General features: G+C 40.3%; 1 protein-coding gene across 2 annotated transcripts in view; it reads left to right on the top strand.

The window, feature by feature from the left end:
- The window catches only part of LOC117525469 (cytoplasmic phosphatidylinositol transfer protein 1-like), a 229,449-nt gene extending 211,855 nt beyond the window's left edge, over positions 1-17,594 (top strand). The window contains exons 6-10 of one of the 2 annotated variants that reach the window (XM_034187313.1): positions 3,857-3,952; positions 7,255-7,410; positions 9,674-9,737; positions 13,421-13,560; positions 14,649-14,667. In XM_034187313.1, the coding sequence (XP_034043204.1) occupies positions 3,857-3,952; positions 7,255-7,410; positions 9,674-9,737; positions 13,421-13,560; positions 14,649-14,654 (462 nt within the window). In that variant the 3' untranslated portion in view covers positions 14,655-14,667. Of the gene's footprint in view, positions 1-3,856; positions 3,953-7,254; positions 7,411-9,673; positions 9,738-13,420; positions 13,561-14,648 lie in introns of both variants that reach the window. The other variant, XM_034187312.1, reaches the window with a different exon arrangement.
- The last annotated feature ends 125 nt before the right edge of the window (positions 17,595-17,719 follow it).

Here is a 17,719-nt window from a genome sequence, read left to right as displayed (position 1 = left end):
ATAAATAAAAACACACACCATAAAAAAACACCCACTTATCAAGTATGAAGTAGTGCGCTGTTACATCTACTGTTCCGGTGTGTCCAGCCAGCCCCGCATGTGTGTCCATGTGGAACAGAGCTCATGTGAGTGACATGACAGTCAGATCGCCCACTGTTATGATCTGGTCCATTGTCACCTGGGGTAGCTTGTCAATGTGGGTGCTGTGCGCGCGCTCACTGCAGCCCGTCGCAACAGCGATATATGTTTTTATGTATGTCCACGTGAAGACAGCAAGCAGACACACGCGTGTCACAATGGACAGTTGACAATTCATGTCCTTCCAAAAACGATATGTGTTTCCCACCCATGACGTCCAGAACAAGAGATCCAATAGCAGCTGCTGTGGTGGACACACCCCCTGTCAGTACAGCACACACACCATCTATACATCCATATATCAGCAGCTCTTGCAAGTATGCTCCTTCCCCCGGCACCACCTGTTTCTGGATAGGTGGTAGTGCAACACACGCACAATTCACATGCACAGCACGTGTGTGCGGGGGGGGAGCCGACAGTCTGGCACCTCACTTGTGTTGTTTTGCAAAGCCACACTCGTGGGGTACATTTTCGAAGTGCCAAACGAGCGGCGTTAGATACTCATATGTGTCAGCTGGAATTTGGCCGACACCTGCCGCGGGAGGGTTTGATGGACTCACAGAGCACACTCCCTTTCAATCACTGGTGTGTGCAAACAGTTGTAGCACGCATTTGATGCATTCAAGGCAGCTACGAATTTACACGTTTTGCATACGATTCCTGCTTCAGGCGCACTTCAACCAAATTCGCACTGTGTGAAGGGGCCCCAAAGAACAGAACATAGGCTTAATTCTGTAATGTTGTGTTTCTTGTTTTCACTGTATTGAAATCTTACCAAACTATGGCTTTTGTGTACCATTACACCTGTATTTTTTGACATAGGTCACTTTTGAAATGTAAGTCACAGGACTTCCCAAAGTAGTTCAAAATGGAAAAAAAGCAAGGTGTGTAAATATATATATATATATATATATATATATATATATATATATATATATATATATATATATATATATATATATATATATATATATATATATAATATGTACAGTGAGGAAAAGAAGTATTTGAACACCCTGCGGTTTTGCAAGTTCTTCCTCTTAGAAATCATGGAGGGGTCTGAAATTTTCATCTTAGGTGCACGTCCACTGTGAGAGACATAATCTAAAAAAAAAAAAAAAAAAATCCAGAAATCACAATATATGATTTTTTAATAATTTATTTGTATGTTACTGCTGCAAATAAGTATTTGAACCCCTACCAACCAGCAAGAATTCTGGTTCTCACAGACCTGTTAATTTTTCTTTAAGAAGCCCTCTTATTCTGCACTCTTTACCTGTATTAATTGCACCTGTTTGAACTTGTTACCTGTATAAAAGACACCTGTTCACACACTCAATCAATCACACTCCAACCTGTCCACCATAGCCAAGACCAAAGAGCTGTCTAACGACACCAGGGACAAAACTGTAGACCTGCACAAGGCTGGGATGGACTACAGGACAACAGGCAAGCAGCTTGGTAGAAGACAACAACTGTTATGATTATTTATTAGAAAGTAGAAGAAACACAAGATGGCTGTCAGTCTCCCTCGGTCTGGGATTCCATGCAAGATCTCACTTTGTGGGGTAAGGATGATTCTGAGAAAGCTCAAAACTACACAGGAGGACCTGGTCAGTGACCTGAAGAGAGCTGGGACCACAGTCACAAAGATTACATTAGTGCTGTCATGGTTTAAACCATCCCAACCATGAAGCATGGGGGTGGAAACATCATACTCTGGGGGTGCTCTTCTGCAATGGGGACAGGACGACTGCACCGTATTGAAGGGAGGATGGATGGGGTCATGTATTGCAAGATTTTGGCAAACAGCCTCCTTCCCTCAGTAAGAGCACTGAAGATGTCATGGCTGGGTCTTCCAGTATGACAGTGACCCCAAACACACAGTCAGGGCAACTAAGGAGGGGCTCCATAAGAAGTATTTCAAGGTCCTGGAGTGGCCTGGCCAGTCTCCAGACCTGAACTCAATAGAAAATCTTTGGAGGGAGCTGAAACTCCAAACCTGAAAGATTTGGAGAAGATCTGTATGGAGAAGTGGCGCAAAATCCCTGCTGGAGTGTGTGAAAACTTGGTCAAGAACTACAGGAAATGTTTGACCTCTGTAATTGCAAACAAAGGCTACTGTACCAAATATTAACATTGATTTTCACAGGTGTTCAAATACTTATTTTCAGCAGTAACATACAAATAAATTATTAAAAAAATCATGCATTGTGATTTACGGCTTTTTTTTTAGATTATGTCTCTCACAGTGGACATGCATCTAATATGAAAATTTCAGACCCCTCCATGATTTCTAATTGAGAGAACTTACAAAATCGCAGGGTGTTCAAATACTTATTTTCCTCACTGTGTGTATATATATATATATATATATATATATATATATATATATATATATATGCTTTTCGTCTCACACGTGGATGAATCACGTTCAGCTCATCGGATCTTTAGTTATTGATCCATTCAGATATCATCAATGTTCGTGCAAGACGTTGGACTTGGGAGGTTGGATGAAGTTGGACGACAATCAAATGGAAAGCTGACGGTACAGGAACTACGCAAGCGATGAGGAACCATCATCAACCAAAAGCAAAATGGAATACGGACGAATTGAAGTTGTCGCCGGGATTCATTCACAAATTTCAGCAGTTTGAAAATTCTGACATAGTGCCAGTTACAGGAAGGAAGCTGGACGACAGTTAAATGATGTCTCAGTCAGTGCAAGTCCAGATTTCTTGTTTCGTTTTGGCTTTGGTGTCCTTCATTAGTGCTGTGTGACCGGGGGCTTTACTCTCTCCTCCCAGGTTCTGGTCCTTGCATTCACACTGCTCAGTACAGTGCTGCTGTAGCCTCTCTCTCTCTCTCTCTCTCTCTCTCTCTCTCGCTATATATATATATATATATATATATATATATATATATATATATATATATATATATATATATATATATATATATATATATATATATATATATATACACACACACACACACACACACACACACACACACACACACAAAATGCTCACATTTTCATTTTTGACAAGTGGAGGTTGGAGCTCTGTGTATATCACAAATATCTACATAATCTCATACCTAAGATACACAGATACACTGCTTGTGTGTGTTTATGTATATATATACACACACACACACAAAATGCTCACATTTTCATTTTTGACAAGTGGAGGTTGGAGCTCATACCTAAGATACACAGATACACTGCTTGTGTGTGTTTATGTATATATATATATATATATATGTGTGTGTGTGTGTGTGTGTGTTTTCATGTCATTTTTGTTGAAGCATCAGAAATGATTTGAAAATGGTGCTCTGATTTGAATGTGTTGACACTGTTCTGATGAATTTTAACAATATCCTGCTGTTCTTTCATGTTGTGGCTTTGTCGTGGTGGTAGGAAGGAAACAAGAATGTTACATCTTGTTCAAAGAGTTGATGAATTGATTAGCCTGTGTTTCAGTCATGTAGTCACTGAGTAATGCTGTAACACAGTCAACACATGGGTGGAGCGCCCCCCAGTGGATGTTCACACAGCAACACCGTTCTGTTCCTCATGGTTTTGCTGGCTGACATAGTTGGGACACAAAAATGAGCTTTATTTAAACTGTCAGTATTTCCTCATGAAGTAAAACATTGAGGTAGGATTGTTCGCCGCTTATCAAAATGTCTGATTGAACCTATGTAATGTTTTCAGATTTTTGACAGTGAGCTGAAGGAGCAGGAGAGGGAGGTGTGTTTCATTGACATCGCCTATGATGAGATACCTGAACGGTACTACAAAGAGTCTGAGGTGAGTGTTTGTGCGTGTGTGTGTGCGTGTGTGTTTAGGTTTCTGAGGGGTGTAAGTTAGTGTATTGTCAAATGCAGGAAAGGGCACACACTTGTCTACATATAAGGTCCCACAGTTGACAGTGCATGTCAGAACACAAACCAAGCATGAAGTCAAAGGAATCTGGTCTCAATGCACAAATCCGGTGAAGGGTACAGACACATTTCTGCTGCTTTGAAGGTCCCAATCAGCACAGTGGCCTCCATCATCCATAAATGGAAGAAGTTCGGATCCACCAGGACTCTTCCTAGAGCTGGCTGCCCGTCTAAACTGAGTCATCAGGGGAGGAGGGCCTTAGTCAGTGACCAAGAACCTGATAGTCACTCTGTCAGAGCTCCAGCATTCATCTATGGAGAGAGGAGAACCTTCCAGAAGGACAACCATCTCTGCAGCAATCCACCAATCAGGTCCCAAAATTCTCTGAAGAGACAAAGATTGAACTATTGGATGCCAGGTATCATGTTTGGAGGAAACCTGGCATCATCCCTACAGTGAAGCATGGTGGTGGCAGCATCATGCTGTGGGGATGTTTTTCAGTGGTAGGAACGGGGAGACTAGTCAGGATTGCAGATGAATGCAGCAATGTACAGAGACATTCTGGATGAAAACCTGCTTCAGAGCACTCTTGACCTCAGCCTGGGGTGACGGTTCATCTTTAAGCAGCACAATGACCTGAAACGCATGGCCAAGATATCAAAGGAGTGGCTTCAGGACAACTCTGTGAATGGCCTTGAGTGGCCCTGCCAGATCTGACTGAACATCTCTGGAGAGATCTGAAAATGGCTGTGCACTAACGCTCCCCATCAAACTTGATGGAGTTTGAGAGGTGCTGAAAAGACGAATGGGCAAAACTACCCAAAAATAGGTGCACCAAGCTTGTGGCATCATATTCAAGAAGATGAGAGGCTGTAATTGCTACCAAAGGGCCATCAACAAAGTATTGCACAAAGGGTGTGAATAATTACGTACATGCGATTTTTAATAAATTTCCAAAAAATTTCAAAAACTTTTTTCGTGTTGCCATTATGGGGTATTGTGAGTAGAATTTTGAGGTGAAAAATAAATTTACTCCATTTTGGAATAAGTCTGTAACATAACAAAATGTGGAAAAATGAAGCACTAGAGGATGCCATCCTCTATCTACTGCACCAAGTCCACTCGCACCTGGATAAGGGAAACGACACAGTGAAGATTCTCTCCCTGGACTTCTCGAGTAACTTCAAGACCATCCAGCCCCTTGTGCTCCATGATAAACTGAACAGGATGCGAGTGGACCCCCGCCTGGTCACTTGGTCACACTGGACACACTGTTGAACATTATGAATGATGCCATTCACCCTCTGCACACCGTCATCTGCAACCAGATGAGCCTCTTCAGCCACAGACCGCTCCTTCCCAAATGCAGGACCAACAGACTGAAAAACTCCTTTGTCCCTCAGGCCATCAGACTGTACAACTCCTCACTCAGGGGGAGGAGGAGTAACAGGAATGTTACAGCACATATTGTTGCAGTGCATATATTGTCGCCACGATATATGCCGAACTTCATGGCCCCATGTGCTAGGTGTGTTACTACATACAATCAGCTGCACCAGTGACAATAAGTGCCGTGAACATTGGTACATATTGTCATGATATGCTGCAACAGTTGTGTGTGTGTCTGAGAGAGAGAGAGAGAGAGAGAGAGAGAGAGAGCATTTTTATTAGTACTGAACCAATATCATTCAAGCATGCTGAATAATTCAACATCTGAGTGCTGAAAGCCATGCTGAAATGATGTGGCGCTGTGCACCCTGCACAGAAACATCTCTGCGTTATGCATCGCTCATCAGACAGGATGGATCAAACCGTCTTCCTCGGTCCTGTGCGCACTGGTCGCGAAAAGTCCTGGCGCTGTGGAGAAGGCTTGCAAGAAAATAAATGTGACACTTTTCCTGCACTCACAGCGATAAAACACCAGAACCGAACCCCAGGCGCATTCACTGGAAGCCTACTTTTTAGACCTCCGTGCGCCGACTGCCCGCGTAATTGGTCAGTGGTGACGCGCGACAGTCTCCGGCTTCCCAGGCCTCCTGCTCCCTGGGAGTGCCACGAGCTCCCCGGGGGCTGCTTCCAAAAAAACAAACACCTTTAGGCATGTGTGAACACTTATGTTAAGGTTAAGAGCGTTTGTGTATGGCTGCTCTAAAGCCATCAGCAGGCTCGTCTTATTGATCTAACGGGAGGGAGCACAGTGCCAGAGGGACTTTTCTTCATCCACGACAAGGATTTAATTGTTTTCAGACGTTGTTTTCTACAGGACGTGTTGATGAATCCACTATAACTAACAGGCAAGACTTTATTTTTTTGTGTATGTGAATTTATGCCACATGAGTGCTGCAGCTTTCAGCCAATTAATGGACAGCATCAATTGACGTATTCGACTTATGAGAAAGCCTGTGAAAATCCATAAATTAGCCGCATCACTGTTTAAGCCGCAGTGTTCAACACGTGTGGGGAAAAAAGTAGCGGCTTGTAGTCCGGCAATTACAGTATTTACATCAGCGTGTGTTCACCATGTGTAGCTTTCTGTGCTCATGCTACGTCACAGCATTCATAAGTGATCTGAGGGATTTTTTTCTGATTAATTAAAATTGTCTCAATGACGGCATTTATGAAATTGTCAATGATGGATGATTCTGAATTTCGGAGGTGGATATTTCAGTTGTAAGGGCTCCTTATTTTCATTTATATGCATCAATCATTAGTTTATAGCACAGTCTGTCTTCCCACCTGTATTTTATCAGTGAGTTTTCTTTTCCGTTACACCAGCAAAATATCTCAAATTAGCAATATTATATTCTTTTATTTGTGATTCACTGTGAAAGCTCACTGCGATTTCTCTTTTCTTGCGTACAAATTTGGTGAAGTTGAATGAGATCTGAGTTGGATTTGTTTAGCAGCTTTATTTGCCTGACCCATCTTATCCAACATTCATTGGGAGTGAATGAGCTAATAATGTCTTCACAGCTGCTAACATACTGTCTCAGCTCCAGTGAGTCGAGCTGGGGATTGTTCAAAGACCAGAAGGGATCTTATGAATTTAATGAATATTTAAGACCAGAAGGGGATCTTATGAATTTAATGACTATTAACTTTCAGCCATGGTTCTGAATTTGTTTTTTTCCTTCGGTCTGTTTGTCCTGTTTTGCAGAAAAATAATGACCAAAGGGTTGGTCTAATTATTGGTCATAAAGAAATGTGTAATTTCCCTGATGTTGCAGGATTTGCGGTATTTCAAGTCTGAGAAGACGTCACGTGGGATGCTTCAGGAGGGTTGGAGGGATATCCAAGATCCCATCATGTGCTCTTACAAACTGGTCACTGTCAAATTTGAGGTGTGGGGTCTACAGACACGTGTGGAGCAGTTTGTGCACAAGGTGAGAGTCCAGCAAAGTGGTTTTCATTCGCGGTGTACTGCGGGACATCGTTGTGGTTGTTGCGTTGTGTTTAGTTAGTATAGCAGAATTTAATTTAATTTAATTTCTTAGTTCTTGTTTAAAAACAAAAAAACAAAAAAAACAAACACATTTTGTCATAATCAGACTCAAAACGGTGCAGGTAGATCAGACAGTAAAATGTATCAATATGCTTATTGTGCATCTTGCCCCAGTTGGTTTTAGGATTGACATTTTGTAATCTCAGTGTGCTCGGAAAAACAGGATTCATAAACATCAACTAAATACACATGAAATGTCATTTGTGGTGGTCCTTTATTGTGCTGTGTTCATGGAGAAATTTTCAAACAATTTTCATTTTGGTTTATTTTGAGAGTGTGAGCAGCACAGGTAGCTCAGTGGCACAACAAGTTGGTCCAGCAATATGTCGATCTGGGTTTGATGCCTGGTCACACTACCTGTGGACCCTTGGATAAGATGACTGGGCTGCATTGTCATCCAGCTGAGAATGTGTCCTGGCATTGGCTGGGGAAGGACCTTGTGATGGACTGACCGGTCATCCATGAGGAGAGAGAGACTCACATCGGCTTCATTCACCATTATTCAGGGATAAGCTCCAACACATGACAAAATGGTTTTGTGCACTCTTGCATATACAGTAGTGTTCAGAATAATAGTAGTACTATGTGACTAAAAAGATTAATCCAGGTTTTGAGTATAGTTCTTATTGTTACATGGGAAACAAGATACCAGTAGATTCAGTAGATTCTCACAAATCCAACAAGACCAAGCATTCATGATATGCACACTCTTAAGGCTATGAAATTGGGCTATTAGTAAAAAAAAAAAAGTAGAAAAGGGGGTTTCACAATAATAGTGTGGCATTCAGTCAGTGAGTTCGTCAATTTTGTGGAACAAACAGGTGTGAATCAGGTGTCCCCTATTTAAGGATGAAGCCAGCACCTGTTGAACATGCTTTTCTCTTTGAAAGCCTGAGGAAAATGGGACATTCAAGACATTGCTCAGAAGAACAGCCTAGTTTGATTGAAATGTTGATTGAAGAAGGGGAAACTTATACGCAGGTGCAAAAAATTATAGGCTGTTCATCTACAATGATCTCCAATGCTTTAAAATGGACAAAAAAAAAAGAGACACGTGGAAGAAAATGGAAAACAACCATCAAAGTGGATAGAGGAATAACCAGAATGGCAAAGCCTCACCCATTGATTAACTCCAGGATGATCAAAGACAGTCTGGAGTTACCTGTAAGTGCTGTGACATTTAGAAGATGCCTGTGTGAAGCTAATTTATTTGCAAGAATCCCCCGCAAAGTTAAATAAAATACATGTGCAGAAGAGGTTAGAATTTGCCAAAGAACACATCAACTGGCCTAAAGAGAAATGGAGGAATATTTTGTGGACTGATGAGAACAGTTCAGACCCATTGGCTGAACTCTCTCCTGTAGATCAGGTTGGGTTTGTGTCATAAATGAGTGCATATTTTTGCGAGTTGTGCGATGCAGATTGCTTCTCATGACTGGTCAGGTAGGTGCGGGTGTCAAGAAACCCTTGTCTGCACATGACAACCAGTGGTCTCAGGTCCTGCATAGGAGTTACTGTATTTTATGAAGTCAACTTGAATTCATTATGTAATAAATCACTGTTACTTTTTTAAGGCAACTCAGTAGGTTTATTTTGACACTTGGCCAGAAATCTCATGTCAAAAATCTACCAAAATGACAATCCTAAATCCTATTTAGCAAATAATTTGATGTTAAAAATAATCAAACTTTATATCTGTATGTAGTGATTGCTGAAACAGCATGTGAAGCTTCCAACCAACTGAACCAGTTTCTTCAGGAAATACTCAACTTTGAAATATGTGAAAGACTGTATAGTGGCGACATCTAGTGGTCCTACTTTAAACCAGTACAGGGATGAGATCCAAATAAAAATGTTGTGTTTGTAATGGAGTGAGGCTGAGAATAAACAATCTTGCTCCTTAACTGTGAAATGTAGGATTCAGTGTTATTCTGCTTTTAAGATTACGATGTTTATGACATGTTTGTGTATCTGGATCACGTGTAAACAAAGTAAAATTTCTGTGAATGGGATTGCTGATGTGGGCGAACTTCACGATTGAAGGAACCTTGAAGAATTTTCACTGAGAGAAAACAGTAGAAACAGATGTTTCAAGACACCTGTGGGAGTATTTATTCATTCTCTGTCACTGTGTTGTGTTGCAGGTAGTTCGAGATGTGCTGTTACTGGGACACAAGCAGGCCTTTGCCTGGGTGGATGAGTGGATCGGTATGTCTCCCATAATCTTTTTTCCATACTGGTGCATGACAGCTTTTCAATATTTACTCTCATGCGTATTGTGTGTTTTCTCTACGACGGCACTTAGTTTTCATATGTGCCTTATTTCTTACTCTTGTATATTAGTAGTATCTCTGTACCCATGCATGCCATTAGTAATGCCATTGTATACATTTAGATTTGCAGTATTTCTTGAAATAGTGTATCTTGAAGTTAACAGTCATGGCTCTATGAGAATTACTGTTTGCGTGATTGCTATTGATTTAGCTTCCAGTGTGCACATTAATACATCATAAACCTTCACTCTCAGCCTGTTCTCCTACATGTCCAGGCATGCTCTGTTTGTGCTTCAAGTAACACCTGCATGACAAACACTCCTAAACCGCCTTTCATGTTTCTTGTCAGAATGATTCATTCAGTAATCAAGAAGGAAAATGTTCAAGAACACGCTGAGGCAGTGTAGGTGGCCGTCACAGTCACCACAGACTGGCTCAGTGTGTGTATGTCCCAGAGCAAGCAGAGTTCTAGATTTGGACTTCAGCGACATATGTTACAGGGCTCTATAAAGAGAGTTTCAGACTGAACTTTTCTTCCTTGTGGAGTGTTTCTGCAAGCAGTTATTTTAATAATAGTACTTTATTTTGCAGTTTCCATTCAAAAATACCAAGTGCTTCACAAGCTACAGTTGCTATATAAGACAATACATATAAAAGACAAACAAAAAAGGAAATAATGAAATAGAAACCACATAAAAGGCCAGTCTAAAACGTTAAAATACAAATGGATAGCTGTCACTGATTAGAGGCGGCATAGAAAACAAAAGTCTTAATTTTTGTTTTAAAAACATCAGGCCTTGTCCACACAGATACGGTACTTTCACAATACAGTCTTTTTCTTTGTCATTTTCAAATAGTGTTCTGTAATCACACCACTGTATCAAGATTTATCTGTGTCCACACAAAAATGCTAAAATGACCGAAGATGCTGTCGTACTATATCCCAGGCCTGTATGTGGCGCTGTAACACTTCCACAGAAAATGGAGAAGAAAACGTGTGTAAGAGCTGACTGGTGTAAGAGCTAATCATTGTAGCAGCAGAAGCAAAAGCTACACTGCAAAGTGACACATTAATAATAACAATAATAAAATATGTCTTTATTCAGGATGGTCCACATATATACACAGGTGCTTTATAACATCTAGAGACTATTTATCTTTTCAGTCAAGTCCTCATGCCACCATTCATAGAGTTCTGACTTGTACTGTGTCAAATATTAAAAGCATTCACACACTGAGTAAATATAAAGTTTCAATCTTACCTGTTGCGTCTTTTCAACCATATTCATGACCTAATATTTTTTGGAGAGACTACAGATATTTGCTAACAACACAACAATGGCACAGTAAATCATCTATATATTTAAAGCGTGTGTGCGTACAAGCATACGTGGTTTTGTTTTGTAAGTACAATGTAAGTATATAATATAATTTTAAATACGTTAAAAATACATGCGTGACACAAGAAATTGAAAACACTTATTTCCATTGAGGTCCATTTAAAAATCAAGTGACAAAAAGAAGGAATAATCATATATATATATATATATATATATATATATATATATATATATATATATATATATATGTGTGTGTATATATGTGTATATATGTGTGTGTGTGTGTGTGTGTAACTATGTAACAGCAACAGTGGTATTTTATGTCAGTTTGATTTCCACCCTTGGCAAGTATGAGGTCTGTGAGAAAAGTAACGGACCTTATTATTTTTTTCAAAAACTATATGGATTTGAGTCACGTGTGATTACATCACATGCTCGAACCCTCGTGGGCATGCAAGAGTTTTTTCACGCCTGTCGGTTACGTCATTCGCCTGTGGGCAGTCTTTGAGTGAGGAGTTGCCCACCCTCTCGTCGATTTTTTTCATTGTTTAGGAATGGCTCAGAGACTGCTGCTTTGTTTGATAAAAATTTTTTCAAAACCCATAAGGCACAACTGAGTGGACACCATTCGATAAATTCAGCTGGTTTTCGGTGAAAATTTTAACGGCTGATGAGAGATTTTGGAGTTTTACTGTCGCCGTAAGGACGGCCCACGGCGCCTGACGGCGATCGACGCTCCGAGGCGGCGTCGTCTCGCTGTTTCAAGCTGAAAACTTCCTAATTTCAGGCTCTGTGGACCCAAGACGTCGTGAGATAACAGAGAACTTTCAGAAGAATTCGGGATCAGGAGTTTATCCAGACATTCCACTGTTAAAGGAGATTTTGTAATGAAAGAACGTGCGGGCAGATTTGCATGTCGGGCCGGACCCGACCGCGAAGGGGGTCACCACAGGAAAAACACCCCCGTTGGAAACCTTAACGGACAAGTTGGAACATGCCCAGCTGTTAAACAATTTCTCAGATACTCACTTGTTGAAAGCCATCAAAAGCCGCCTGAATTTTACAAATGGTTTTCAACATGGAGGTGTTTTTCATGTCGCTGCTCGGACGGATTTGCCACGTCGTCACGGATCCGACTCGGCAAATTCGTCCGCACGTTCTTTCATTACAAAATCTCCTTTACCAGTGGAATGTCCGGGTAAACTCCTGATGCCAGCTTCTTCTGAAACTTCTCTGTTCTCTGACGACGTCCTGGGTGAACAGAGCTTTAAATTAGGATGTTTTCAGCTCGAAACAGCCAGACGGACGCCACCTCCGACCGCGCCGATCCGCTTTGTGGGTTGTGCTTAAAGCGAAAGAAACTCCACAATCTCTCATCAGCCATTAAACTTTACACCGAAAACCAGCTGAATTTCTCGAATAGTGTCCACACGGATATCCCTCACAGGTCCTGAAAAAATTTGATAAAGCAACGTGCGCCGTCTCCCTGCAGCGTCTCAGACAAAGAGATTCCGACGGGAGGGGGAGTCCACACCTCACGCAAAGCCTGCCCACAGGCGAATGACGTCACCGACAGGCATGACAAAACTCACGCATGCGCACGAGGGTTCAAGCTTGTCTGACGTAAAAACATATGAATCAAATCCATTTATTTTTTGAAAAAATAAAAAGGACCGCTTTTTTATCACAGACCTTGACCTTGACCTATGATTATTTTCATGAATCTCCAATAATCACCCATCCACATTTAAAGAATTTTCAATTCTTGAAACATGAAAGTTATTTCTGTGTTCCTCTAGGAAAGTGGTAACACGTTTGTGCCTTTCGATTCTGAAATTGCAAAAATTTCACGCTCCCACTCCCCTTGCTTTCACAGATAAAACAACCACTCACTTTTAACCCCTGTTATCTTATAGTTTGTAAGTTTCATAAATGGCAATATTTGGAGAATTGTTTATACATCTTACAATCCAACCTCTTTTGTGGGTCTGGAATGCTCATGCCTTTCTTTATCATGGAATATTCTTTTTGGCTTATTCAGTCTGTCTTCATCTTGCCCAGATTTGTCTTGCTGTCATCTGTAAATGCTCCTGGTCATGGGATGCTAACACACTGCCCTCCAAAGCTTTAATTAACTTGAAAAAGCTCGATTGACCCACAGAAACACTAACTCACAGAATGCTCTATGTGCCACCTAAACCTGTCCCTTTGGCTCTTGAGTGACATAGAGGCGTTTCAAACATTTCGACCTTCGTTACTCCCCTCCCCCTTCTTCCAGATATGACTTTGGATGACATACGGGATTACGAGAGACAAATGCATGAGAAAACCAACATTAAAGTTTGCCTTGAGCAGCAAGAGAATTCCACAACAAACCCATCTTCACTGGATGACACAGAGATCCATAATGAAGCAAGCGTATGTGTCTTCATTGTTTCTTTGCTCTGCACTGTCTCATATTTGCACTGTCTCATGTTTGAAGTGAGATGATATGATGGCATCATGTTGACATTTAACAGATCACTCCACTCCACTCATGCTCTCCTATACTGCCAAAAAGATGTTTGAATTTATTTCAAGGCTATAATGGTTTCAACAGCTGTGTTTTATGGGAAAAGCGTCATCTGTTGAACAATGTGATGTTTTGTGATGGTAATGTATGTAATGACACAGAAATCTCACAATACGATATGGCGTTTTCCTCATTCGCAATACATTCACATTACTCTGTTATGTTTATGTGTAGAATTCACAAGGCCTTAGAATTATTTTTGTCATGATACAAAACAATTTGCTGAATATGTACAATAGAATACTTTTGATTGCGCTATATGTATACTTGGTGAATTTCAAAAAAGGAAATAACATAACTTTTTGAAAAGACAAAATTGTCTGTTTAAAAGACATAGTAACAAATAATCAGATCAATAATCAGATTTATTTTAATAATTAAAAATAACAATTAAAAATAATTTAAATTTTTTTATTTAATTTTTTAAAATTTTAACATTGATAGGCAGACTAATCCATTGCTACATCTCCTGACCTCAATGAACAGAACATGCTTTTCACATTCTGAAGACAAAACTGAAGGCAGAAAGACCCACAAACACTCAACGACTGAAGGAAGTTGCAGCAAAGGCCTGACAAAACAAGGGAGGAAACTCAGCACTTGATGTCTGTAGATTCCAGGCAGTCAGTAATCCTTGTATTTATATCAGTGTGCACTTGTTCAGTTACTTTAGGCCTCTGAAAATGGATGGACTGTGTATGAAAATGCTGTAATTCCTTAATGGCTAAGGTGGTATTTTTATTGTGTAGTTAGAATCCATTTTTTGAGGTGTACAGAGGAGACACAGCAAAAGCTGTCACTGTCCAAATACCTCTGAACCTGTCTGTACAATTGTATGTTATTTTTGTAACGTCAGAAACCATCAATGAAGAAAACAAAGTCTTATCCCTTTTGCTTATCACCACTCATTTATGTTAACTTCTATCCAATCCAGACATGACAATGGATGAGGTGAGAGAGTTTGAGCGCGCCATCCAAGAAGCCACCAACCAGAAGATTGGGATGTTTCCTCCATCTATCTCCATCAGCGAGACTCCCCTGTCCTCTTGTGCTCTCACAGGCCCAGCCAGTGCTCCCTCAACCCCCATGTGCACTGACGCCCCTGACTCCTTAACCGTCCCTAAGGACCGACCTCGTAAAAAGTCTGCTCCAGAAACCCTGACTTTACCTCAGCCTGTCCCAAGTGGCATTCCCCAGGGCTCTAACCTGAGCCCATCACAAGTTTCAAACCATGTTCAAGCATCCACGCCACCCTCGCCCAACTCTGATCACAATGAGATGGGAGAGTAGTAGGGAGACTTTGGGTTTTCTTCTTCTTCCCCTTAATTTACTTGAGCCTTCAACCTTGTTGTCTTAGTAGCCCAACAGAACACACCAGTGCCCAGTCTTTCAAGTTCTTTAGCCATATCACACAATTTGATGTCCAGGATGCAGACCCTTTTGAATGTCAGGAATCATTCTCAGTCTTATTCAGCACCATCTGTACCAATCAGGCAGCTTTAGGCTGAGTCACCTTTATGTGGTCAACTTCTTGTCCTGTCATGTCACATCTATTATAGCAATCACTCTTAAACTATAATCAAATCAACAAGCATCCAACATTTTTTTATAAAGCAGAAGTTAACAATATTATTTGAATGAGCTATTGTCATTGATTCCTCAGTTGTGTTTCAGTCACATCGCAGGATTGCTTTTCAAACTATTGAACTATGAATTAGATGCCTTACCACATTAGAACCAGTTGTGTTTGTCAGGTTTAACAATGTGCACAAATGCGTGACTTTTATAAAAATGGCCATATAAGGTTTATGTTTTTAATTGGAAATCAATGGGAAAAATGTCAACCAATCTGCAGTAACACCGTATTAATAATGTGTTTGAAACACACACTGGAAAGACAGTCACATACCCTTATTCCAAGACCACCCAGCAACTCTTTTCTTAGCCGTTGAACTGGATCACAAATCAGTTTTCATCATTCCCATTAGTTCCATTCCAAATTTCTATCATACAAACATGCAAGAGCAGTACAATCAGAAAGAGTCTACAGCTCAGGTCTCCCCTACTCCACCTGGTCTGCACTTTGGAAAGTTGGGGAGTTATTGTACTTTTCTGTCCCTACTTATTGCCAAACAGTCAGATATCTGTTCCAACACAGCAACTATCATTCTGCTTGAAACTTAGAATGTTTACACATCACAAAATGTGGAATATTTGAATATTAACAACACATATTATACCTGAGTGGGTTTTAACTTTAAAAAAGTGATTTTGTTTATTAGGACATTTCAACCCAGTGGTGAGCCCGAAGGCTACTTGAAATTACTGCTGGACATCTTATACAGCATAAATGCAATCCAGTTTAACAAATAATAAATTCAAAAAATCAGTTCATGTCAAATGTAGGAGCAATGCCATTGTGGGGAGAACATCCACAATACACATAACAAAAATATAGCTTGATTTAGAGAGATGGGCACTTCCATTAAGATGACTTGAATAATTTCTTTAACATTCACATTTGTAATACTGCTGTTATTTTTGCTCAACCAATACTTTCTTGTGAGCAGGAAATGTTTTGAAAAAAGACCCTTCTTTAATTATGCTAGTTTTCTGCTGCCAGTTTACATCAGAACTATAGGACCAGTTTAGTTTAAAAGTCCTCTAATTTATGCACACTGTAGTATTTAAAACAAAATAAACATATGCTGCATGAAATGTCCAATTCGTGTATGCATATTATGTGAAGTATATACTTTTTTGCATACACTGTGAATGGATAGATAGGTGCATTTAATGATGTAACTGTATGACAAAAAAAGTGAATGCCCTCTGCAGCAGCTCTGTATATTAAACATCAAAGTTTTGAATGAAATGTACGCATGCCGAGATAGTCTAGGATAACAAACTCCTTCAACTCAGTGCCTCTGCATGAACCAATTGTATTATCACTTACCTGTATGTATGCCAAACTCTCTTTATACAGTATTTGATCTATCGTCATTTGACGATAATCTCAGTTGACTGTTTGCAGATTCATGATTCCCATGGCAGGCAAGCAGTCCATGCTTAGCATCTGTGCAGCACTTCCTTCAACAGAACAGTAATGCATTAACACTGACCCATTAATGATATTAATTGGAGGCAAGTCATTGGTGACCAGTCTTGGTTATAAATGAATAAGCTGAAATTTACATAGTGAAACCAAATTGATTGTAATTAAAAAAATAAACCTACAGAGGGGTTGAAATCATGGCATTAACATCATAACTTAGATACAGTGTTTGTGGCACTACTCAATGTCCATTAAGTGGAGTGCTGGCTGTTGGTGGATGTTGGCCTGTTTTGGTTGAAATAGTCACTCTGATGGAACCCAGATTGTTAGGCAACATATTTAATTATTTGAAACAGATTATTTTTGCTAATTATTTTCCCTTAAATTGTAACATAGTTGTGCTATCTGAATTACACAAGTAAACGAGAAGAAAATAGTCAACTAGTCATGTACTATGTCGTTGTAGCTAACTATTGTGACTAGGTGTCCCAAATGTAGTTTAAACCATATGGCATGGCGCGACCAACTCCACTTTGCAATTTACACTGTGCATAATTTGAGTGCAGTGTAAAGCGAAGGGTGTAAAAGGGTTAATTCATCATGCTGTGTCTTGGTCACAATGGGAATTACACAAATCAGTTATCTGTCGTCCGTTTTAAGAGACGTGCTTTAAACTAGCACATTTGTGTTTCCATGACACTCTAAGTGACAGGACTGAGAGGATTTCTGGTGCAATAAAGTATTTCATGCAAAAAGATAATTTGTGGGAGCGACAGTCATACAGTCATTCACCAAAGCTCCCCAAGGAGAAGCAGTTAAACACTTCTTTCCTGCAACACCTCTTCCTCCTCCAACTGTCCGATCTACCCCATATCACATGAAGTGTGGCCAGCAGCATCATGGAACTTCCCACCGGCGAACCCAGAAAGTAAGAAAACCACCATAAAAAA

Source organism: Thalassophryne amazonica, chromosome 15 (genome assembly GCF_902500255.1).
Source record: "Thalassophryne amazonica chromosome 15, fThaAma1.1, whole genome shotgun sequence".
NCBI lineage: Eukaryota > Metazoa > Chordata > Actinopteri > Batrachoidiformes > Batrachoididae > Thalassophryne > Thalassophryne amazonica.
The sequence above is the reverse complement of the archived record's forward strand: the minus strand, read 5'-3'. Positions and strand labels throughout refer to the sequence as shown.